We start from the raw sequence: 23,560 nt of genomic DNA on the forward strand, positions 1-23,560 counted from the left end.
CTGTAATCGATACGAACAAAATTGAAAAGAAAAAGGAACATTAACTCGTGGATCAGGTTACACCAGTGGTTATACCTTTCTTCCAATCATTTGTTGACCTTTTTGATGCTCGTTGAGGAGGCGCTTTTCTTCAGTATGTACTTTTCTCCAGCCAGCTGCGATTTCAAACTACTCTCACTGTTCTTAACGTGGCCTCTACTATCCAATTCAACAGTACCTGCACTTTGGAACAGGGAAACGTTACCAATCAATAAACCCAAGGTGTCAAGGACTTGACCAGGGTCGGTCAAATGTGCTTTCGCAATCGTTTGCTTGGAAGCGGAACCCACGGTCACAGGGTAAATACCGAAATTTTTGTGGCTGTTCTTGTTTTCAGGGTATTTTTCTTCCCATTTGTCCTCGATCGTGTTCAATTCTCTGAACATGTCCTCGTCAGTGAAGTCATCACCCAGACACAGAATGAAATCAGGCATTTTGTTGATGTCAACTTTTTCATTAACGGGTTTCAATAGATCCTGTTCTGTGCCATGTTCATGCCACACGAGTCTCTTGACAATCTCACCCTTGTTAACGAATCTTGGTCTCACCTCAATGTTGGCCTTACCATCCATGATTTCCAGGTCGTACTCGTCGCAGACACTCTTCAACATTTTTTTCAACTCCGCTGCGTGGAACTCACCCAATTCCGGGACAGCACGCCTGTAATGCCAAGTGAGGGCCACTTTCTTCCTCTCGATGAAGGAACCCTGTGTCTTATTCGTGATCTCCTCCATTGCCTTCCCGACACGTTCCTGCCATGACATGTCTACCTTTTCAGTCAGGTTGACCCATTCAGGACAGTCAATGTCCTTGATAAAACAACCGTGCTCTGCGGATAGCCCGAGCCTCTTGTTCTTGGACCCAATCCACTTCCCCAAAAACTGTTGGTCTCTACCTGAGATGATCCAAATCTGGTTCCGGGGATCAGCAGCGAGCTTCTCCAGGATGGTGTACAATTTGGCAGTGGGGATAGCTGCTGCCGGGTCTTGTACAATAGGAGTCAATGTACCATCGTAATCAAACAGAAACAAACGGCGCTTTGCCTGGTTGTACGTGTCCAACAGTACTGGTCTGTTCAAAGCCGGTGTGATCTTCCCACCGCTGGATTGATCCGTATTTTGACTGGACAATGTCTTCAAGTATTTGTCCGTCCAGGATTGGACGGTGGGCACCTCAGGGGACAACTTGGCCTGCAATTCGCTGGCGGCGGACTTGGTCAAGTTCAAAGCCATGTTGATGGATTTTGCAACTGCGACGGAGTCCCATGGGTTCACAATGATGGCATCCTTCAGCAGTGTGGAGCTACCTGAGAACTCAGACAAGATCAGTGGGTTGCCATAACATTGGTAGTCTGACTTGTGCGACTTGATGGTAACGTATTCGAGCGCGGTTGTGTTGGTACCGTCTCTAACGGTAGTGATGAGGCACAGGTCTGCAACTCTCAACAACGATAAATAGACATCTTTAGGGATTCGCATGTAGTAATGTTGCACTGGGGCGAAGTTCAGGTTACCGAACTGCGAGTTGATGGAGTTGACGAGGTCGTTGACTTGCTGTTCCAGTCTGATGGTCTGTGGGGAGTCTCTGTTTGCAGTTGGGGAGGACACCTGGATCAGGACGACCTGTTCTCTCCACTCGGGGAACATTGTCAAGAAAGTTTCAAAGGCGCGTAGTTTTTGAACAACACCGCGAACCGAATCCAAACGATCTCTCCCTATGATGATTTTTTTGTTCTGGTACGCCTGCTTGATAGCTTGGACCTTTGAGTCTATGTCGCTTGTGAAGGCGTCCTTGATCAGCTGGTTTTTGTTAACCCCAATGGGCAAGGAGTCCACGATCAGGTCACCACCGTATGCGCTAATCTGGTACTGATCGGCCCCCTTGTCGCTCTTCTTCTTCTTCGAGGTGCAGTCCAACAATCTCTTGCAAGAGGATACGAAATGGCGGGAGAATTGTTCGTTTTGGAACGTTATCAAGTTAGCTCCCACTAGCCCGTCCAGGATCTGTTTCCTCCGTGGTAGACACCTGAAATACTCGTAACTTGGCCAAGGTGCGTGGTGGAAGTATCCGATCTTGACGTTATCGTTTGCGAACTTCATTCTGAGCAACTGTGGCAATAGGAGCAAGTAGTAGTCGTGGATCCAGATGACATCACCTGGTTGATAGATCTCGCCGATCTTCATCGCGTACGCTTCGTTGAACTTAACGTAGTCGTACCACCAGCTGTTCTTCTCCTCATCCCCCGTGGGGACACTCTCCTTTGGTGCTGGGACGCCCCCTGGGGCTGCAGGGTTGGATCCCTTCTTCGCACTTGGAGCGGGCGCACTGCTCCCGGAATTGTTATCCGCCTCGATGAGCAAAGGGTTGAGAATGTAGTGGAAAGTAGGCCAGATGGTTTTCTCCGCGTACTGTCTCCATCTACTCTGGTTCTTCCTTAGCAACCAAACCGGGTTGAAGTTCTTCTTGTTCTGCGCGTTCATGACTTCTGTCAGCTTGTCCATTTGTTCTGGGGTCAAGTACAATGCCTCATCCGCATTGGAATCCGGCACAACGGGTGTCTCGCTGTCGTCGTCGTTATTCGTCATGGTAACATCAGCTCCAAACTGTTCAGCGAGATCCGTCTCCCTAGTAATCTCACCTGTCCACCCCACGACCAGCTGTTCGTACTCATCGGATTCCTGCAAGTAATCCAATGAGGAGAAGAGCGCCGAGTTGCCCGCCTGAGGGAGCAATCTCCAGGTATCTTTGGACTCATTCAACTGAATCCTGTAAGGCAATTGGGAGACACAGTTAATCACTCGCTGCTTCTTAGCGTTAGGTGCAGTCATGGTGTGATGTGTGTATGTATTTCTTCCGTAGTAAGAAAACCGTAAAGTAGTAGAGTATTGAATGGTTTCAAATAACTCCCTGTCTCCCTTCACTCTTTTTATTTTTCCTTGTCTTCTTCCCCTTCTTTTTTTCCACTCTCTTCAAGAAAAGCAGACAAAAAAGGAGAGACGATTAAGAACTATATATATATATATATATATGTTATGTATACAAGCTTCTGTAGATGAATTGATGCTTGAATAGAGGCAACGAACGGAGGGGGGTTGGAACTGCCATCTTGCAATTGAATCGTCCCCCCCCCCCACCTCCCCACCTCCCCACTCTACACAATAGAATGAGGGGTCTTCTTTTCTTGAAGCAACCAGCGGGGCACTTAGCGGGACCCCCCTCCCCCAGAAAAACAAAGAAGATCCAGCAAAGCATGTGAGGAGAAGGGACCCCCCCCGCTATAGATATCTCTCTGGGTGTTATATAATCACCAAAACTCAAAGACTCTAGACATGAGCAGGTACAATTTGGATAGAATATCATGCGGTGGTTGCTGCGGTGTACCCACACCACCTGGGGTCCCCGCGTTACTACTACTATTTAGTGGATCTGCGTCTAAAGCGGTCATGATCATTGGTTTTGCCCTAATGAGACCTTGATTTATCTGCGACACGCACTGTAGGTTTGCATGTACACGTTTTAGACACTGCGACACGACGATCTTGTTGCTGTGGTCGAGTGTTGCCGCTGTGTTCGTTACGTGTATCACTTTAGCCAAGAGAACGCTGTTGATGTGCAACAGCAACTGGATCTTGTACTGCCGTTGCTCCTCCAGGGACACGATTGTATCTGGATCCACGGCAAGTGCCGATGGCGCGGCAGATACACTCGAGCTCATGTAACAGTCTTGTGGGGGGGGGAGGAAGATTCGTCACACAAGAGCGAGAGATTGCGCACCGCCCTCTCCACTGCGTTTAATCAACAGAAAATAACCGGGCAACGAAGAGGACAAGAAAATTACCGTGTTCTCGCTGTTCGTCGTTGCATCATATTCAGCGCAAGTCTCCCACAGTCGCAGCAGGCCGGGTACCCCCCCCCCACGCCAAAAACCCTCCGCGGAACCCAAATGCGGGAATGCGGCTTCCGCGAATGCACAAACAAACCTTCCCGCTAAAGTCCCCGCACGCAGCCCCCCCACTGGGCAGCCCGCGGGGGGTTAAGAGTGACACAGCCCTTGCCCTGTTCTCTTTCCTGTCAGCCACAGACCCTTTCGCGGCCCAAAGGAGGAAAAAGCGTACGACCACAGAGATGGCCGTAGAGACACTGTTGGGTCGTTTCCTCGCCTCTAAGAAGACCCTGTAGGCCCTCCCTGGAGGCAGACATTCTTTCAACAAAAAGAGGCTCTCTTTTGTGAGCAACACATTCGGTTCTGCGCGATGACGATACCAGCGCCCTACAGCACGGCAAAGGGTTTTCCACGGCTGTGGACAGTGAAGAGCAAAGCTGAGCGTTTGGGGTCCGGCGTGTTTGCTGCTGTTGGGGCTGTTTGTTTGCAATCAGTGTTATTTTCGTGACGGCGGGCGGGTTTCTCGCTTTGATCAGTAGGAAAAAAAACATTCATGGTGGGGTTGTACTAGCTTTAACTGATTCATTTTTCTCTTCTTCTTCCTCGAAAAAAATCATCTTTCCCTAAAGCTAAGCCGCATCAACAGCAGTATATATATATATATATATATATATTTTTGTGTTTGTATGTCTGTGTGCCGTCGTCATTGCATTCTATCCCAAACGCACAAGAGAAGGGGAGCCACCGACGTTTCTAGCATCTCGACTTAATTGTGGAATATCATTGTTTATACTCGGCATTCTATAAGTAGTTTCTCGAGGGAGCGGAAAAAGCAAAAGCTTATTATTCCACTCATTCTGTTCTGTTTTTTCGGGTTACTGGACAGTTCACCAGTTTTCTCCTAATTCTGCACCTCTCTCATCTATCGGTATAAAGAAACTTTTTTCATTTTTTTCTCTCTCCCCCCGTCACCGTCCCTTCATTTATTCATTGAAAAGGAAAAGTATCCCAGGGAAAAAAAAGAAGAAAAAGAAAATAATTGAAAAATAACAAACGAGTGGAAAAAGCCATACAAGAGAGAATATATACTAAGAAGTGTTCCTCTCGTCTTATTTTAGAATTATTGAGTAATATTGCTACACTTGTGAGAAGGAACTTTCCATAGAAAAAAAAGAGCGAGAAAACGACACTTTTCCCCTTCTTACCTCTTTCTTTTCATACGGGATGTTTTGGCTGTTCCAAGTTATCAAAAGACTATGGGTGTCAGCATTTAACCAGAGGAATATACTGACGCTGCCGATCAATATCATGAGGAATTTTGCACTGGTGCTAATATGGCTGTTTTCATTCAACAACGCTAAATACATTCCAAACAATATTAGACCGCCCATCAGGTCATCGTTGGCGTTTCTAGCAGACGCATTCATGTTTGGGGACACATTCAAAGAACTGAACCAGCAATACCAATCAAAGGTAATGTCACAGGTGTCAATAGCTACAGCATTCGCATTCACGGTGGTGTGTCTTGTTCTAGCACCAGCAGTAGTATGGTTCTACTTGTACAGGGTACGCAGAATTAATTACAATGTCGTAGAGTGGTACGACCACATCTTCCATTTCGAAAACAAAAATAACGACAAAAGACTCAGATTGATCATAGTACCGTTCGCACTACCTTTCCTTTGCATAGTAATGTTGGATTTCCTACACTTGTTCTCCTTCCAATCGGAGGATAACTTCACGAAATTCAAAGATCTGCTTGCATGGACGTCGTACGTCATATTTCATGTAATGATGCCCATCCTCACAGCAGTGTACTTGTACGTCTTCCACCCGGCGGGGACAGTCATGTGTTTTTCGCTAGCACTCGGCGCACAAAACATTTTCGGTCTGTTGACACACCTGTTGCTCCCCACCGCATCCCCCTGGTTCATACACATGTACGGTGCGCAGAACAAAGACCAAGTTAACTACGACCAAGAGGGGTACGCAGCGGGGCTCACTAGGGTGGATACACACCTGGGGACGCATATCAACACGAACGGGTTCCACAAGAGCCCGATCGTGTTTGGTGCAGTCCCCTCATTGCACTCAGCAATTGCATTTCAGTGTTTCCTGATGATCGTCACTAGAGCAAGCTCCGTGAAACACAGATACGTTAGGTCTCGCACAATCACCCATGGGAACGGCAGTGGTGGGGTCCAAGGGAACGAGAGTTTCCCATTGAGTGATATGTCCTCAGGAGAGGACTGCTACGAGGAGGAGGATGACTACGATGAGGATGAGCTGGATACGGAAACGTCGTCGTCTTCCATGTCGATAACAGACGTGGACGAGATGGACCCAACAAATGCATCTGCATCCAGGGGGGCGACAACTTCGAACTCCGCAGTGCTAAGAAAGGGGAACTCACCACAGTACGTTTATTTATACGATATGGATTACTCGCAGTACACGTCCAGATGGTACTTCCGTATTTTCAATAGGGGTCTTGTGGCAAAGACGTGGATTACAAGTTACGTCTGCCTGCAGTGGTGGGCAACCATGTACTTGGACCACCACTACCGGTTCGATCTGTTTGTCGGGCTCGGATACGCATTACTGTCGCATTATTTTATCAACTGGGCCATCCTACAACGCCGTGTACTGAGAGACTTTATTGCTGTTAGGACAGGCAAACGCAAAGACATTTACAATGAGTCGAGGACTTACGGGATGAGAGTGTTCCAAGGCACAAGATTCGAGTGGTTCTTCGATCCACTGGCATAGTTAGAGCAGGGAGAGGTGTGAAATCGTGTCTGTCGCCGTTGTATCGACCCGTAGATCGCATAATCCCTCCCACTTTAACAATATAACACTATGTACCATGTTAAAAAACTTCGTAATATTTTACTACCACTCTCGACTCCCTCTCGGAAACGGTGGTTCCAGGACTGCAATAGAAGTGTTCCTTAGCTTCTTGAACTACGAGTGGGAAGTTGCACAAGTTGTGTCCAGGTTTCTTCAATATGCGCTTTACCGCCGTCTGTCAAAACTGGTTTCAGACAGTTTTTATTGAAATATTTTTTCGTCTAGCTTTTCTTCTTTTTTTTGGAAAAGTAAAGAGCGGACAGCAAGACAGATGGAAAGAGAGACGTAGTGTAAGTTGTAATAAAAAGGAGAAGTTTTACAAAGAGACGATATACAAACAAACACCTCGCGCGTCCCCAGATAGAAAGCAATAAAATGGCGGCATCTGATGTTGGGTTATCCAGTGCTGCAGCCACTTCTGGCTCGAACTCGTCCACTTTGCCTCTGCACATGTACATCCGTCCACTTATAATCGAGGACTTGGCACAAACTGTGGACTTAGAGGCGTTGTGTTTCCCCCCTAACGAGCGTGCCAGCAAGGAGAAGATTCAATTCAGACTGCTGACCTGTCCCGAGCTGTGTTCCGGGCTGTTCTTGAGAGAGGTGAACATGACCACTAAGCAGATCACGAAGGAGACTGTGATCGGTCATATCCTTGCGACGAAGATTTCCACTCACTACATCACTCTAGAGGGGATGGAATTGACCCACGATGAGTCTAGCGACATCATCGCCATCCACTCCGTGGTGATCCATCCGGACTACCAGAAGAAAAACCTAGCGACGTTGCTTCTAACCGACTACATACAAAAACTGTCCAACCAGGAAGTAGGTGCCAAGATTGTCATTATTGCACACGAGCCGCTTGTGCCGTTCTATGAAAGAGTCGGCTTCCAAGTTGTCGGCGAAAATAAGAGTGTGTCCAAGGACCCATCCTTTGCCAGCACCAAGTGGATTGATATGGAAAGAGAATTGGTCAAAGAGGAGTACGAAAATTAGACTTGAGATAGTGCGACCCGCCATTTGGTAAGCCAAAATTGATTTCATAATGTCTAATTGTTGTTCTTTTTATCTCCTTCCTTCAAATTATGTATAAGATATAGTGGGTGTATCCGTGAACGAATCTTGTTTAAAACGTTCGCTCCGTATGTGACAATAATAAGAATATTTTTTAATGTATGTTGAACTCCGAAATACAAACAAGAGGTATATACGTGTGGATAGATACAACCCAGCGGTTACAACTAATCTAACTAACCACGAACTACACTGCGCCAGAGTCATTTTAACTGTGGGAGGAAGAGGGGACCCCATTAGCCGTTTTCCTCTTTTGGCGTATGTTTCCTCATTTGCTGCTTTTTTGATAGTCTACAAACGCTGTTGGATGTAAAGGTTTCTCTTGCGTATACTTTCTAAGGGTCGTCTTGTGTTCTGCGGGCTGTTGTCAAGCTGACTTGTGGGGCTGATTCCTAAGATCGTGGGAGGGCTAGACGGGAGAGGGGGGAAGAGTCAGTACGCTGCAAATCTGTGTATGTATCGTTAACTCTTTGCTCCACCGACCCAACATCCGATTTCTGTATCTCAATTTGCGTTGCGTGACAACCCCTCCCCACGCCGTAGAGTTTGTTAGTCTCCCCTTATTGTCATCGCCCCCCGAGTTCCCACATGTTCTTGCGTATATTTTATGTATAAAAGCACATCTACATTGTGGAACTTCATAGTGTGTGTATCTTTACCAGTATATCCTCCCACCCACGTCCACACACCATGTTGAGACAAGTTACTAGACCAGTGGGACCACTACTGACAAGAAGAGCGTTCAGCAGCTCGTTCGCTCCCAGAAATCACCACGACAAGCTGAAGTCAGACCAGTCCACGGAGGAGAAGAAGGAGCAGAAGCTGTTTGACAAGAACAAGGCCCGGCTGGAGAAACTGGAAACGGGGAAAGGTCCGCGTGGATTCAAGAGACCCTCCGAGAAGGCGCTGCAAGAGAAAGGTGAAAACGCCAGAATCGAACAGAACAGGCCGGACGATGGTGTCTACTGACCACTCACTGATGCCTCACCATCACCTTCCACCTTCTATATAAAGTATACAAACGCTACCACCACGACTACTAAGTACTAAGTACTAATTTGCTAAACGTGTTGTTACCCAGCCTTTGCTTCCCTCGTGACTTGTCATCACTTTTTTTGTTGAAAACAGTGTGTAGTATACAAGCGTTTAAAGAGCGAGATCGGGATAGCGCCACAGAATGTAGAGTGCTGTATATAAGGAAATCGTGTGTGGCGGGCTCAACATTTTGCACGCCGGTGCATCAGATATAGATATTGTGTTGTGTGTTTTACACTCCCGACGGCAAAAGCTGGAAAAAGGAAATAAGGCATTACAATACCCGAAAATACTAGTAAACGTCACTATTTACAAAACCCGAGGCATGGTAAGTCTGAGCGATGCCAGTGCTTCTGGTGGAGACTCCACCTCTCAACGACAGTATTGCTCCTCTTTAGCTCGGCTATCAGAGATAGCTGGGAAGTTTATACTGGAGAATGAGGAGAGGAGTCCACAGGACTCGCAGAATTTGAAACTTGTGCTGCAGCAGTGTATCGATACTCTGTCGAATTATAAAGATCAGGGGAAGAGACTGAAGAATTTGCATTTGAATGGACAGCGGGCAGACGCGCAAGTGTTTGAACTGTACGAAAGTGCGTACATTTACTATAAAATCATGCATCTGTTGGTGTTAAGCAGAATACCGAATTTTATTCAGTTCCAAACTTTGAAAGCTAAAAATGGTCTTAGCAAGAACGAGAAGGAGCTATTGGATATTTACAACACTTTGGTGAAGACGTTACTCCATGATGAAAATATCACTCCAATTAAGATGTTCATCAAGGCACATTCGAGACCAGATACCTCCGTACAGAGGGATAAAGGTACGCCACTTCCGGCAACAGGGTCGCCCATATTTCTAGATCAACTAGACGAAATTCTCCGTGACCATGACAGTTCACAGGTTCTGTTTATTGACGTGAGAACAAGACTGGATTTCAATAAGGGTCATTTTAAGGTGCCGAACATAATATGCATAGAACCTGTATCCTTCAAATCATCGTACTCGGATCATGACCTAGAGAAAAAATCGATGATTACCTCGACAAACGACGAGATCGTCCTGTTCCACAGAAGACAAGAGTTCGCCTTTATTGTATTGTACTCAAATGACACTGATAAAAAGTCCGGAATAGTTTATAAGGAGAGGAAAACACTCTTGGCAAATTTATTGTTGAATCACTCCTTTGAAAAACCTTTGTCCAATAGACTATACGTTCTCGAAAATGGATTCGATAGTTGGACCAAACAGGGGAGAGAATTGGTTCGACTGGACGCAGATCCAGTTGCCAACGGGAAACTGGAACAGAACGGTACAACTGAGGATAGCGCCATTTATACAAATGGTAACACGTCTCGTCTCAGCCTGCAGCATTTGCCCAAGATGTCGCCGAGCATAGGCGTCAAGATGGACCAATCCATGAAAGATATGATGTCATCTACGGCACCCGCGGCAATAAATACACCACATCTTTTACGGCAACAATCGCCTAATGACTTAAACAACGGTAGCACACTTCTTAGGAGAACGGCGAGTTTAAAGAAAATTTTCCCCAGTTTCATGAACTCTTCTCCATCTTCAAACTCGAGGGAAGGCTCAGCTAGACCCAGTTCACCGAAATTGTACATCGAACCTACTCAAAATTCACAACTATATTCCAACAGTACGCCTGTAACGTCATCCTTGCCGAAAATGGGCATACACCGTACGTCGTCCCGATCAAATTATACACAGTACCCAGAGACTCCACTTTTGCAAAACGATAGAGCATCTAGTTTGAGCCCAGGAGACATGAGTATAACGCCAATAAACACTAGATGCAAACCCTCGTTTACCAAATCTAGCTCTCCCCAAACTTACGAAATTACTAACGGTAAGAGTGGCACGACGTCGACGCCCTTATCCAATACCATACAATCGTCCTCTCCGAGTCAAGCGACTGGTTCGAGCCAAGTCCAATATCCACAGATATCACATCCAATAGATGAGAAATTAAATCCCCTCATGGGCTCAAAGGTTCCTAATTCCCCCCAGTTGCCACCCTTACCTTCAAAATCGGTATCAACAAACAAAATTGTAACAGCAAGTTCGAAATCACACTTACCAAATAATTCAATTTTAACTAGCACTGGAAATCATGTTGCCGAGTCCACTGGCCCACAATTTGATCTGGATTTCATGGTCGGACTGGAAAACATGGGTAACTCGTGCTATCTAAACTGCATTATCCAATGTCTCTTGGGCAACAACGAATTGATCAAAATATTTTTAGATAATTCGTTCGAAAAATATGTCAACCTAAACAGCAAGTTGGGCTCGAAGGGTGTCCTCGCAAGGTACTTTTCAAGGCTGATTCATACAATGTACAACAACGCTCGTACAATTAAGCACGGCGGGAAGCATGCTCCTGTAAAGCCTGCCCAGTTTAAGATGGCATGTGGGTCCGTCAACTCTGCGTTCAAAGGTGGCTCGCAGCAAGATTGCCAAGAATTTTGCCAGTTTTTGTTGGATGGGCTGCATGAGGATTTGAATCAATGTGGTGGGAATAAAAGATTGGCAGAACTGACAGAAGAGGCAGAGAACCTGCGAGAAAAACTGTCTTTGCGAATCGCGTCTTCGATTGAATGGGAGAGGTTTCTCACCACCGACTTTAGTGTCATTGGAGATTTGTTCCAGGGCCAGTACGCTTCCAGGTTGCAATGTAAAACCTGTGGAAAGACGTCAACGACATATCAACCTTTTTCCGTCTTGTCGATACCTGTTCCCTCAAAGCATATAAGCAAATGCTCCATAATTGACTGTTTCGATGAGTTTACTAAAGTGGAAAATCTGGAGGTTGATGAGCAATGGTCATGCCCCCGGTGTAAAAGTAAACAACCGTCCACAAAGAAACTGACGATAACAAGACTACCTCGCAACCTGATCATTCATTTGAAAAGGTTTGACAATAGGTTGAATAAAAATAATATTCTGGTACAGTATCCATTCACCTTGGATCTGACAACTTTTTGGGCTAACGATTTTGATGGGAAATTACCACTCAACGTCTCAGAACTGCCCACGAGGGGTCAAAAGCCGCCGTTCAACTATAAATTGTACGGCGTTGCATGTCATTTTGGCAGTCTCTACGGTGGTCACTATACGGCTTACGTGGATAAGGGTATAAAGAATGGTTGGTACTACTTTGATGACACTAGCTGTAGACCAATCAAGAATAGTATGGAACCGATTACGTCGAGTGCCTATGTGTTGTTCTACAAAAGAATTTACGGTGCAAGTTACTAAGTATGTACTTACATATAATTAAATAGGAAAAGAAATATAATATTGACGATATTCATTCCCAGTCATCGTCGTCATCATCGTTATTACTAGCGTCTTCACGTTTATTGTCTTCGTTTTTTTCTTTGGAGGAAAGCGCTGGTTGTGATGCCTCTTTCTCCGTGTCCTTCTTGTCGACAATCACTAAAGATTCATCGCCATCTTGCTCCTTTTCGTCAGCATCTTCGTCCTCATCATCGTCCCATTTTACCTCTTCTTCTTCAGTGATTCGTTTCGCTTCATTTGATAGGCGTTTCCTCTCTTCACCCATTTGTATTATCTTAGACTTTTCATCAAAGTATATCTGCCAGAATGCATCGTAGCTAATTTGGGATGGTACCAACTCGTCTGCGAGTTGTGCAAGTTGCTTGTCGATAGAAAGAATTTTGTCTACTTCTGCTTTGTTTGCTGGAGTCACTTCTGACAAGTCCAGCGTTTTCATTGCATTTGAGTAAAGACTTTTGTCTTGTGACAGTCTTTTCAGTTCAAGATCAGTTCTAGTTCCTGTAAAATTGGAAGCGTCACTCGTGGTTCTGTGATCATTATTTACAGTAGCTTCCGGTTTCTTCTGAGCGGTCCCATCTGCTGTCTCGCCAATACCCCAGCTTTTACTAAAAGAAGACCAGAGACCCATTCTCCCATTAGAAAGCTTACTCCAGTATGCACTTGCCGCCTCCTCGACACGGGCCAATTCCCCGTCCAAGGATTCCAAGTATGTTTGTGCCAATTCCGTTGTCTTGTCATTCAAACCCAAGTTTAGCTCGATCCCCTTCGATGTTTCTTTGACTCTTCCATCCATCGTGCTTTCCAGCTTACTCTCCAGTTTGTCAAACAGGGAGGCCTCCTGAATACCGGGCCCCTTGGTACCTTGCTCAGCACCCTCCTGCTGCCTCAATACCTCCTCCTCGCACGCAATATCCATGATCAGCTACCACCGTGCTCCTCTTTTTTTGTCTACCTTACAGAAGAAGATCCCTCCCGTGAATGTGGTTTGTATATTATTTAATAGAGGAACAGGTTCGAACTTCACTAGTAAGTTCAAAGTAAGGTAGCCAGTGGCGGTGGGACCCGCACACAGCTCTGAAACACACTTTACACTAACTTTCAAATGTACCACGTAACACCATTGCAGTTCAACACTGTGCAACCGCGTCTGTACAGGGGTTCGTGCCCGCGGGAGATCAATTTCACCTTCCTGGAGACTCTACAACTGACAAGCATTGTATCTGTGACGAAGGGCCCGCCCACCGATGAGCTGGCGAACTTCTGTAAGAAACACAACATCACGGTCAAACATATACCGCTGCCCAAGTCTGGCAAGCAGTCCGGCGACAAGAAGGTCAAACGGAAGAGGGAGCCTGTTCCGATTGGATACGTAACCGTCAGAGACACCATCCAGTTTCTAATGGATAGGAGGAACTACCCTGTGTACTTGCACTGCGGCAACGGCGAGCTGGTCACGTCGCTGATCGTAGCGTGTCTGCGAAAGTTTTCCTACTGGAGCACTGTGTCGATACTGAACGAGTTCCTAGTCTACAACTCCAGCATCAACGTCCACGAGAGGGACTTCATAGAGAAATTCCACCCGGAGATGGTCCCCCTAAGCGGTCTGTCTGCAGAAAACAGGGTTCTCTGGATTAGTAATCGGTTCCTTGTGCCGGACAGCTCTGCGCAAAGCACTGGGGATCAAGATACGTTGAAGTTCCGTGTGCTGCAGTGATGTACAGACGTGTGTCTCTTGTGCAAGAGATCCCGTTCATCAGCACACAGGTGCCGTAGGCATCAACAGTAACCAGCTTCAGCAACGGTGACCATAATAGGGGCAACAAATGCGTTCCAGATCGTGAAACTGGAGGTGTATATATAGAAAGCGAGATGTGGATAGAGGTTCAGAGAGAAGTAAAGACAGAGTTTCTTCTTGGACAGTGGAGTTACTCTTCGCACAGATCTAGTGTGTTGTTTTGCTGTTGCTGTTGGTCATCTCATTTTTTGCTTGCTGGCTTGTTTCGACTTACACTGAGACTTCTGCTCCCCTCCGCGATATATAGATGAACGCTGTTACTGTGAAGGACGTCTACGAAAACGCTCTGTTGCCGCACCAGCTGCATGCGCAGTTGTCGGAAAGAGAAGGTCAGCTGCTGACTAATGAGATAACTGCGTTGCTGTCCGATTCGTACTGCATAGATGATACCACGCTAAAATTCATATCCCCCTTTTACACATTATCCGATTACAAGACGTTGAATCTTGTCAGGAACTCAAGAGGCCGCTGTGCGTACCCACTTTGTGATAAGTTTCTGAACGGTGGATCTGTCACTGCAGAGTTCTCCGGCTCAATGCTGGGTTTTTGTTCCGGGCTACACTACGACTGCAACAACTACATCCTGAACCAGTTGTCCGATGACCCTCCCATTTACCTGCGAGAGCGGATTCATATGGTCTCCAGGTTTGATTTTGCCAACATGCGGAAGCAGACGTACCAAGTGGAGCTGTTCGAAGATTATCTGAAGAAAAAGGCTACAGAATACGATATGGATACCATTAATATAGAATTGGACAAATTCCGAATGTCATATTGAAGTGGGAGAACCGCCTCCCCCTATCTAGCAGTTACATATTTACATGAGATGGTTTCACTAGAACTGGTTCCTTTTTAATACATGATACATATTCCTTTCGGAGGCAAATGGGAAGGGATGAGTCAGTTCATTCTGGAGCATGGTATCGTACCGCGTTTTCCTCTTGTTGTACATTTGTTCAGTCTTTCTCTGGTAATGCGCCAGCACACCTCCTTCGATTAAGACATCATCCCGGTAGCGTTGGAACTCAAGCATTCTGCTCAGGGATTTTTTTTCTATCGCTGCACAGGCATCTTGTAAGTATACCATCCAGCTCTGAACGACACTAGAGTGCCTGTTCGGGGCTCCGATAAACTGGGTGAGAGAGACTAACGGCGGAGGTGTAGATCCCACGTTTTGGAGTAGGTACTCCTCCCATTGTGCCTCGTATGATGCCCATACCCCATGGAACTCGTGGCATCTCTCTACTGAATTCAATTCAGATTGGTGTTGATCCCTAGCCTGCCGTATACGGACCCCTAAGGTCTTAGACTGCTGTGCGTTTTTATTCACGGACGAGCGTACAAACCATATCCTGCTTCTCCCTGCCATTGTATACGCCAACTTCGCTTGAGGTATTCCCTTTTGCAGCTGGGCATCGATGCGATCTAGTTTATGTTTCCCGTAGGCGTGCAACGCAACCGGTAAAAGTAAGGTTTGCATGTATTTCTTCGGAATATTGCGCGGTAAGTAACCCTTCCTTTGTCGCACAGAGACGTAACGGGACAGTATGGACATTTGCCGCGACACTTCTGGGTCCTGTGGAGGCCGCGCTGACAGCTTTTCAATACTCACGCACAGTTGGCGAGATGCTGAACGCTGTGTTTGAGCGGGCTGGGGCAGATATTGTGACCACTGGGAGATCAGACCCTGTTCCAAGGACTCATTGAATTCGTTCAACTGTTTCAGCAGGTTATGGATGACTAAAGCCGGTTTATCGCTTTTATTCTCCTTCGAGATACGGCGAAGTTCGACGAGAATGTCTCTTTGCAGACCAATTGACGAGATTCTGTACTTCACGTTTCTTATGCTGTACCGATACAGATGGAGGACATAAGTGGCATGGTTCGGAAGGCGGTCAAATCGGACCATAGCACGATGCTAAGCCAGAAGATGGAAACTTTGAAGAAGTGACAGATGAAGGAATATATATGCAATGAGTTTTTGGAAAAAATAAGTATTTAATATATTGTAAGTTAAGATTTTATAAAAGAGGAAACTAAAATATATGTGATATATTTTGGTTCATAATGACTGAAAAAAATCGCAGGAAACAGTTTATTAAACACTCTAGTTGACCAAAGCGGAGGCGGTGGCAGATTCGTACTTCCAGTTTGGAGGCAAGACAGCGACGGTTCTGTAGTATCTGGCCAATCTGTGAATTCTAGATTCAATCAAAATCAATCTGAACTTGGCGTCCTTGTCCTTTCTGTTTCTTTCCAAGTGCTTTCTGACGGAGACAGCCTTCTTAATCAAGTAGTACAAGTCTTCTGGGATTTCTGGAGCCAAACCGTTGGATTTCAAGATTCTCATGATCTTGTTACCGGTGATGATTCTGGCTTGAGTGACACCATGGGCATCTCTCAACAAGACACCGATTTGAGATGGAGTCAAACCCTTTCTGGCGTACTTGATGATTTGTTCAATGACAGAGTCAGTGGACAACTTGAACCAAGCTGGAACATTTCTGGAGTAAGGAATGGCAGAAGAAGAAATACCTTTACCCTGTTCGAATAGTGCGGAACAAAATAGCAACCGTGAAATATATTTTCACAGTCACAGTTTTACGTAGAATTGTTAGTCAAGTTGTTCAGGAACACAAAAACAAATAAGAAATCGAAGCTACGTCCCATAAAAGATTTTTTAGCATTACATTTAAGACCATAAGTTCAAAGAAGTTTCCAATTTCAAAAAGACATCAAGTACTGCACAGAGCTGCGGTAAGAACAGTAACGGTTGAGCCAGCTACCGGTCATACACGCAGCACTCTAAACGGTGGGTTTGATGCGACTTGAGAGTACACCTGCCAATGACAGACATATACCTTCCCAGTCTGGATTTGAGAGATACCGCATTCCGCTAGCACAAGGTAACAGAAAACTGACGTATCAATATAATTGGAATCACCCAGTTACCACACCTTAAGACATATAATCTGAGAACATGACCGACCTATAGACGAACACGTTCTGGTGTGGACCGGTAAAAGTTGAATTTGAACTATGATCCTAAAAGAGATAGAAAAAAAAACTATGATGCAATACGCTTGAAGGATATACTATACCTTCGCTGCGTGCTTCAATTTCTAAGTAGCGTTCATTATAGTGACAAATAAAGACATACGGCACTGTGCATACGACCCATGGCGACTGATTTGTTTGATTTGGTTTGGTTGGAAAGTTTCTCTTTGAAATTACAATCAATAACAAGGTAGCAAGATGAGTCGGAAACCAAAACTGACGAATCTTATAGAAACGTGATAAACTCTGCGTCTGCGAAAAAAAATATTGCGTCTGTTTTTTTGTTTTTTTTTCAAATTTTTTTAAAAAAATTAGTTTTTTAATAAATTTGGGAAATGTACGTATGTAAGAAGCAGTCACAGATTATGAATCTTGGTGCCAGCCCTTTAATTGCACGAGTCGAGTTGCTCTTGTAGCTCGTCAACGTCATCCTCGTCTTCAAGACCTGAAGTAACTTCCACTAGTTTGAATGTGCCACATTCACTTCGGACCATCTCTAAGGCACCAGCGTATAGCATTTTCCACTCCTGAGACACCACAGTTTGAGGCTTCCAAAACATTAGTACTAGCGGCGTCTGTTTGAGACCATCCTTTGAAGTTGATGGGTAAGCCATGAGCACAAACCTTGGTATGTTGTCAGGTAAAATATCTGACAGATCACTCAATTGCTCTAATTCTGAATCTAATTCCTCCTGTATCTCTTCATCAATGACTATCTGATACGAAGGTTTTGGTTCAATCGCAATGCACAGGCACTTTAGGGTCTCAGTTCTGGATGTAGAGGTGCGGAATTTCCTTATTTGAAGTTTCGTTTCCGATGTGATGTGGTACAGTGAAGACATGTGTGGCTTTGGTTATACCTTATATAATCTACAGACAACTCAATTACTCTCGAACTCTCCCCTCCTTTAATTTTTTCTATCTGCACTATATTTAATCAGACTCTATTTTTTTGGTTTTTGAATAGTGGAATGGCAATTGTATACACTTTATAAAATATGAAGACGTGCCATATCTTAACACACAAAATACTTGTCGTCCTTGCAGTCTTCTGGTGTTCTCCTGATTACTTCCTCGATATCCCATCTCTGGACTTTACCGTCCCAACTGGATTTACCAGAATTCAACTTTAAGTTTAGCATCTCTCCAACTTCATCAACATGGCGTAGCAAATAGTCGATATCTTCCTTCGTAAGGGAGGCGGACATACAGAATCTGACTCTAGATTCAATCAATGGAGTAGCAGGATAAGCAACGACAACAACGGCAATCTTTCTCTGTAACATGATTCGCGAAAATGCAGGCATCTTTGATGGACAGTACAGTAGCATTGGGATAACAGGGGAATCGGCGTTACCGTACACAATGAACCCAAGTCTTTGTAAAGCCAAACGGAAATAACGAGAGTTAAAAGCAATTCTTTGTAATCTCTCTTGCCCTTCACCAGGATTCAGTTCACCAATGATAGTTCTTAGTGAAGAAATGATTTGAGCTAGAACTGGGGCAGCAGGAGACTCCGCGTAGTTAGGAGTTGTCAGGTCGCATCTTAACTTATCAATAATCCATTTGTCACAGGCAATGTAACCACCAGCGGCACCAAACGACTTGGTTAGAGTACCCATGAGAATATCAATGTCATGGGGGTTGACACCGAATAAGTCACATACACCGCGCCCCTTAGGTCCAACAGCACCAATAGAATGCGCTTCGTCAACGTACAGGTAGCATTTATATCTTTTCTTCAGTTCAACCAATTCAGGTAAATTACACATTGTACCCTCCATCGAAAACAAACCTTCGACACAAATCAGTATTTTCTTCCACGGACGGCCGGTCTTTGGTTGGCCAATAACAATCTGTTCTCTAATCAACTTTTCTAAGCCTTCCATGTCACCGTGCTTGAAACTTCTCACAGTCGCACCAGAAAGTCTAACACCTGTTCTGATGGAAGTATGGTTCAATTCATCAGAAACGATTAAACATTTCGAATCCAAAAACGCGTTGAAAAAGTTGGCATTGGTACCGTACCCCATTGAGAAGATCATGGCATCTTCCTTTCCGACAAACTTCGCAATGAGACGTTCGGCCTCCTGGTGTAGTTCAGTCGTACCAATTTGTGATCTCGAGCCACCTGAATGAAGCCCGTACTTTTCGACGGCGGAAATAGCCGCGTCCGTACATTGCCCCTCACTCTGCGCAAAACCCAAGTAATTGTAGGATGATAAGTTCAAACACATGTTTGTCGTGCCTGGGTACGTAAAGTATTCGTTAAATCCATGGGAGACTCTGTCAATGCATTGGATGAATCTACCTGGAACGCCGGTGGTGGGTCTAGAAAAACAGTCATCAATTCTCTTCTTCAGTCTTCTCACGTAAAAACTTTCAAATTTAGAATACCATGGTGCCATACCATCCTTTTCGACGATGTCCAAATGCTTGCTTCTTTGGAAATGAATACCCAAGAAATCATGGACATGCCCAAATATAATCAAAATCAGATAATTGACGTAGGTGATTAGCGAAATATAGTATGGTGGGGTATCAATGATAGGTTCTGGAATGGGCTCATTGTGACATGACTTTACCTGAAATAGATAACTCTTGCTGGTCAGGCTCCCAAATTCATTTTCTCTTTTGGATTCAATTGAGATATCCTCAGGTGGGAAAAGAGGGACATGGGTCGCATCGTGTGTACCATCATCTAACGTCATTGTGGCTGGCGTGAGACAGTTAAGAGGATATTTTTATTAGTACTTAATGCTGCGTACTCGTTTAAAAACACGAAATTCAGAATGTCGGAAAAAGTCGATGAATGGTAGCAATATCGTCAATTAAGATGCGAATGGCCTTCCCTCACTCTCTTCAGATCACAATCAATATTATATGATCCAAGTTCTAACGTCCTTGAAGGGGGGAGTGGTGGGATATTTAGCGTTCTGCCTTCGGTCCTATACCAAAAGACGGCAAAGAAACTGTTTAGCAGTCTTCTTCTTTCGCTTCAAGCGTTGTTGTTTTTTCGCACTTTTTAAATCACGTGATTCGGATATATAACAAATTCTAAACGTTCCTCAATGATTATAACGAAGCAGTGGGAGCTGTCTCGGCAGTTGTTAGTGTATGTTGTCCACAACGCATGGAGTTCCTATGGAAGAATTGTTTTTGCCAAATAGCTTAAATTCAATATATATTTGGCGAACCAGAAGAAGAAACATAGGATTGCAAAAATTCAAATGATCCTACTAGGAAACGAGGTGGTTAATTATTCACATTACCGACTTCATATTTTCCTGGGCCCAGTAATTTAATGAAATGATTACATTTGGGCGTTTCTTCTGCCACATGAGCAACCACCAGTACCGTGCCGGGCCAGTACTCCAGGAAATTATGACAACGCAGCATAGGTTCGACTTCCATTCCCGAAAAAGCCTCATCTAAAATCAAAACCTCGGGCATCTTCACCAGGCTTCTTACGAATAGTATCAATTTTTGATCACTTACAGTTAAACTTTCAAACGTTCTTGTATCGGCAATATCTTTCAAGCCAAAATAGTGGATGTACATGTCGATGATTTTCTTTTGGTCAGAATCCAAAGACGTCCACATGGGTTTAAAATTGTTCGAGGAACCTTCATGACATCCTGATGCAATGCATTCCCGCACAGTTAGTTCCCTGGCTGATTTTGTGGCAAATATTGCGTGTAATTCAGGGGATGACATGCCAATTCGTTTGTTGATATCGAAATAGTTGGACTTACCCGATCTTCTCTCTTGTCCATTCTCGACGACCTTTGAATTCCACGATTGTGGGTGTTCTGCAACAATCATAGAAAGCAACGTGGACTTTCCTGTACCATTATCCCCCCTGATGTGCCATTTGGAACCCACTTTGACGTCCCAAAATAAATTCTTGAGCACAGGTTCGCCCTTATATGTAACGCCAATACCCTTGAATTCAATGGAACTTGGCATCTTAAATATCTCGTGGTGATTTTTCCCGTACAATGGGTGAGGAGCAATTAAATCTTCGATTGAGAATTGATTTTGCTGCCGTTGTGCCAAGGTTCTGTTTTCGATTTCAGATACTTCGCAATCCCTGTATTCTTTAATCCTCTCCCTACATTCTGAAACAGAACCTTGAAACATAATACCTTGTTGGTTATCAACCGCACAGATATGTGTGCACCACTGAGGGATCTCGTCCTGGTATCGAAGACCTACAGCAACAGGGATTCCAAACTTTTCTTGCAATCCAGCCAGAAGTTTAGAAATAATGGCCGAAGCACCAGGGTCAAGCCCTAAAAATGGATCGTCCATCAACAGCAAATCTGGTTTTTTCAACAATGAACGGGTCAGCCTGGCCCTCCTCATTTGTCCATTACTTAACCCCATGGCCCATCTATCCTGCAGTTCGCTCAACTGCAGCTCTTTGACTAGCAGTTCATACAATTTCATATCCACGACACGATTTGTAGTGGATATTGTGTATGCTACCTCATTGGACCCTATGGAGTTATCCAATATAAACATCTTACACGTTTGGTCAAACTCATCTTTAAAAAACTCGTATCTAGCACTAAGATGTGCCGTGGGCATTACGCCTCTGAATTTTATTTGTTCGATGATTGGTGTTGTGTTTTTATTGAATTGGTACGCCAACGGTGGATCGCATAGGAATTTCCCGCCAAGTGCATCGATAAACTTGGACTTCCCGGGTCCCCATATAACCCATTTTTGGTCTGTCCTTAATTCGAAGTTTTTGATCGGAGTTTTGAACACAGGCGGGGCATTCTTGATAAGCGACCCCTTAAAGAGCGCATTGCTAATCTTTAAAATCAACCTGCTCTGTTCTGCCATCGTTTCTGTCTCGTGTTTATATCGTTCTCGCTTTCGTTGAGTTATTCAATGTCTAAAGTTTCTGTTGCGATTTATTTTTCATGTACGTCAATGACTCAAAGTAGGACTGTACTTAGGGTATTGACTCACAGTCCATCGCATATATGGGTACTATGTTTACTGTTTACAGAGTAAGACAAAGACGAGTCGTTTTTTGGTGCTAGGATAGAATTCGCTGCTAGGGCAATGTAGTCATAACGATAATCTCACAAAAATATATATATAAAGCTTATTCGAAAAAAGTTGTGAGATGAGAAACCTATCTACAAAAAAGTACATGTCCTGCTCATCATCATTAATTGCAGACCTATAATGTTTCATTTACACTAGCGATTGGGCATACTACTAAGAGAGAGTGAGGGAAGTTAAATATCGAACAAAAAAAAATATAGAAAAAAAATGTTCTAAGAAAATTCGATTGAATAGTAAGCTCATATTTACACTAGTCAGGCTTAAATCGGGCAACTAATCAAGCATACAAGGGGATCCGCATTATGTTGTTCTTTTCCTTTTTCAAAACATTAGTTGACCAAGAAGTTGTCGTTGAGGTATGTTCTTCTGCTGGCATTTGAGTGACGGACCAATATTCTTTTTTTACTAACAACTTAAACGGTACATGTAATTGACAAACACCATTTTTGTGCAGCTTAAAAACGATATTGAAATAAAGGGCACGTTACAGTCCGTGGACCAGTTTTTAAATCTGAAACTTGACAACATATCATGCGATGACGAAACTAAATATCCGCATTTGAGCACTGTAAGGAATATATTCATTAGAGGTTCTACCGTCAGATACGTTTACCTGAACAAGAACATGGTGGACACCAACCTACTGCAGGATGCCACAAGAAGGGAGGCCATGAGCGAGAAGAAATAATTATGTCCGGGTTTGTCGTGAGGTTTTGTAATGTTTCCTTCAAGAGAGAGAGAGAGTATATGCAGTTGTCATCTAGCCTAAGTGTGTATAAACTAAGTAATAGACAGAAGAAGGAAATAAAAAATGCAAGTGTAAAGTGTCGAAGAGGCGATGAGAGATTGTTTTCGTGCCCACACCCTTCTACAGCGGCTTTGACAGTCGTAGTTGGCAATTCGCCCTTGTGTGTCCAGTTTCGTGACAGTACGAGCACTGAATGTTGTTCTTTTTCTTCTTTTTCTTCTTCTTGTTCTTCGTTTCCCCCTTCTGTGTTGTTAATCCATCCTTTACCGGTATCAAAGCGTACTTCTGTCCCTGTTTCTCTATTATTTCCACTTTTCCACTAAAAGTACTGTCCAACTTCTCTCTATCAACCTGCAAAGGGATATCCCGCAATTGCGAACTGGACAGTAACGAATCAATGAGATTGCTCAAGTGGTCCAGTTTACTTTCGTAATCCAATTTCACCGGAGGTTGAGACGGGCTACGTTCCGATACTCTCTTTGCTAAAATCAGTTTTGCGATCCTATCCATCGCCTCAGACACTTGAACAACATCTTCCTTATTTTCCTGTGCCCGGGTGTCCATGTAAACGTAAAAAGAAAAGGAGGAGAGAACGGCTGGTCCGCCTCCTCCCCTCAATTCAACAACACTGAGTCGACGGTCCACCTCTGCTCAGCTCAGAAG

At 44.5% G+C, this 23,560-nt stretch overlaps 16 protein-coding genes across 16 annotated transcripts; 7 read left to right on the top strand and 9 right to left on the bottom strand.

The window, feature by feature from the left end:
• Window positions 1-86: 86 nt before the first annotated feature.
• TPS2 (trehalose-phosphatase TPS2) lies at window positions 87-2,867 on the bottom strand (the record flags this gene model as incomplete). Its single annotated transcript, XM_022607606.1, has 1 exon — window positions 87-2,867. The coding sequence occupies one exon, from the start codon at window positions 2,865-2,867 to the stop codon at window positions 87-89; it is 2,781 nt and encodes a 926-aa protein (XP_022464185.1).
• A 476-nt stretch (window positions 2,868-3,343) lies between these two features.
• SNF11 (Snf11p) lies at window positions 3,344-3,754 on the bottom strand (the record flags this gene model as incomplete). The annotated part of the gene is made up of 1 exon (XM_022607607.1): window positions 3,344-3,754. The coding sequence occupies one exon, from the start codon at window positions 3,752-3,754 to the stop codon at window positions 3,344-3,346; it is 411 nt and encodes a 136-aa protein (XP_022464186.1).
• A 1,392-nt stretch (window positions 3,755-5,146) lies between these two features.
• IPT1 (inositolphosphotransferase) lies at window positions 5,147-6,691 on the top strand (the record flags this gene model as incomplete). Its single annotated transcript, XM_022607609.1, has 1 exon — window positions 5,147-6,691. One exon carries the CDS (start codon window positions 5,147-5,149, stop codon window positions 6,689-6,691), a length of 1,545 nt encoding a protein of 514 aa, XP_022464187.1.
• A 456-nt stretch (window positions 6,692-7,147) lies between these two features.
• Window positions 7,148-7,771, top strand: PAA1 (polyamine acetyltransferase; the record flags this gene model as incomplete). The annotated part of the gene is made up of 1 exon (XM_022607610.1): window positions 7,148-7,771. The coding sequence occupies one exon, from the start codon at window positions 7,148-7,150 to the stop codon at window positions 7,769-7,771; it is 624 nt and encodes a 207-aa protein (XP_022464188.1).
• Window positions 7,772-8,539: 768 nt separating this feature from the next.
• Window positions 8,540-8,818, top strand: FMP16 (Fmp16p; the record flags this gene model as incomplete). The annotated part of the gene is made up of 1 exon (XM_022607611.1): window positions 8,540-8,818. One exon carries the CDS (start codon window positions 8,540-8,542, stop codon window positions 8,816-8,818), a length of 279 nt encoding a protein of 92 aa, XP_022464189.1.
• A 391-nt stretch (window positions 8,819-9,209) lies between these two features.
• Window positions 9,210-12,170, top strand: DOA4 (ubiquitin-specific protease DOA4; the record flags this gene model as incomplete). The annotated part of the gene is made up of 1 exon (XM_022607612.1): window positions 9,210-12,170. The coding sequence occupies one exon, from the start codon at window positions 9,210-9,212 to the stop codon at window positions 12,168-12,170; it is 2,961 nt and encodes a 986-aa protein (XP_022464190.1).
• Window positions 12,171-12,222: 52 nt separating this feature from the next.
• On the bottom strand, window positions 12,223-13,128 carry DOS2 (Dos2p; the record flags this gene model as incomplete). The annotated part of the gene is made up of 1 exon (XM_022607613.1): window positions 12,223-13,128. One exon carries the CDS (start codon window positions 13,126-13,128, stop codon window positions 12,223-12,225), a length of 906 nt encoding a protein of 301 aa, XP_022464191.1.
• A 186-nt stretch (window positions 13,129-13,314) lies between these two features.
• Window positions 13,315-13,926, top strand: OCA6 (protein-tyrosine-phosphatase; the record flags this gene model as incomplete). The annotated part of the gene is made up of 1 exon (XM_022607614.1): window positions 13,315-13,926. The coding sequence occupies one exon, from the start codon at window positions 13,315-13,317 to the stop codon at window positions 13,924-13,926; it is 612 nt and encodes a 203-aa protein (XP_022464192.1).
• A 328-nt stretch (window positions 13,927-14,254) lies between these two features.
• RTR2 (putative protein-serine/threonine phosphatase) lies at window positions 14,255-14,785 on the top strand (the record flags this gene model as incomplete). The annotated part of the gene is made up of 1 exon (XM_022607615.1): window positions 14,255-14,785. The coding sequence occupies one exon, from the start codon at window positions 14,255-14,257 to the stop codon at window positions 14,783-14,785; it is 531 nt and encodes a 176-aa protein (XP_022464193.1).
• A 57-nt stretch (window positions 14,786-14,842) lies between these two features.
• RRG1 (Rrg1p) lies at window positions 14,843-15,916 on the bottom strand (the record flags this gene model as incomplete). Its single annotated transcript, XM_022607616.1, has 1 exon — window positions 14,843-15,916. One exon carries the CDS (start codon window positions 15,914-15,916, stop codon window positions 14,843-14,845), a length of 1,074 nt encoding a protein of 357 aa, XP_022464194.1.
• Window positions 15,917-16,114: 198 nt separating this feature from the next.
• On the bottom strand, window positions 16,115-17,188 carry RPS13 (40S ribosomal protein uS15; the record flags this gene model as incomplete). Its single annotated transcript, XM_022607617.1, has 2 exons — window positions 16,115-16,549; window positions 17,168-17,188. 2 exons carry the CDS (start codon window positions 17,186-17,188, stop codon window positions 16,115-16,117), a joined length of 456 nt encoding a protein of 151 aa, XP_022464195.1.
• A 262-nt stretch (window positions 17,189-17,450) lies between these two features.
• On the bottom strand, window positions 17,451-17,906 carry AIM7 (Aim7p; the record flags this gene model as incomplete). Its single annotated transcript, XM_022607618.1, has 1 exon — window positions 17,451-17,906. The coding sequence occupies one exon, from the start codon at window positions 17,904-17,906 to the stop codon at window positions 17,451-17,453; it is 456 nt and encodes a 151-aa protein (XP_022464196.1).
• Window positions 17,907-18,080: 174 nt separating this feature from the next.
• LCB2 (serine C-palmitoyltransferase LCB2) lies at window positions 18,081-19,775 on the bottom strand (the record flags this gene model as incomplete). Its single annotated transcript, XM_022607620.1, has 1 exon — window positions 18,081-19,775. The coding sequence occupies one exon, from the start codon at window positions 19,773-19,775 to the stop codon at window positions 18,081-18,083; it is 1,695 nt and encodes a 564-aa protein (XP_022464197.1).
• Window positions 19,776-20,319: 544 nt separating this feature from the next.
• On the bottom strand, window positions 20,320-21,918 carry KNAG0D02010 (uncharacterized protein; the record flags this gene model as incomplete). The annotated part of the gene is made up of 1 exon (XM_022607621.1): window positions 20,320-21,918. One exon carries the CDS (start codon window positions 21,916-21,918, stop codon window positions 20,320-20,322), a length of 1,599 nt encoding a protein of 532 aa, XP_022464198.1.
• Window positions 21,919-22,451: 533 nt separating this feature from the next.
• Window positions 22,452-22,837, top strand: LSM2 (Sm-like protein LSM2; the record flags this gene model as incomplete). The annotated part of the gene is made up of 2 exons (XM_022607622.1): window positions 22,452-22,505; window positions 22,604-22,837. 2 exons carry the CDS (start codon window positions 22,452-22,454, stop codon window positions 22,835-22,837), a joined length of 288 nt encoding a protein of 95 aa, XP_022464199.1.
• Window positions 22,838-23,017: 180 nt separating this feature from the next.
• KNAG0D02030 (uncharacterized protein) lies at window positions 23,018-23,461 on the bottom strand (the record flags this gene model as incomplete). The annotated part of the gene is made up of 1 exon (XM_022607623.1): window positions 23,018-23,461. One exon carries the CDS (start codon window positions 23,459-23,461, stop codon window positions 23,018-23,020), a length of 444 nt encoding a protein of 147 aa, XP_022464200.1.
• Window positions 23,462-23,560: the final 99 nt, after the last annotated feature.

Source organism: Huiozyma naganishii, chromosome 4, assembly GCF_000348985.1.
Source record: "Huiozyma naganishii CBS 8797 chromosome 4, complete genome".
In the NCBI taxonomy this organism is placed as follows: domain Eukaryota; kingdom Fungi; phylum Ascomycota; class Saccharomycetes; order Saccharomycetales; family Saccharomycetaceae; genus Huiozyma; species Huiozyma naganishii.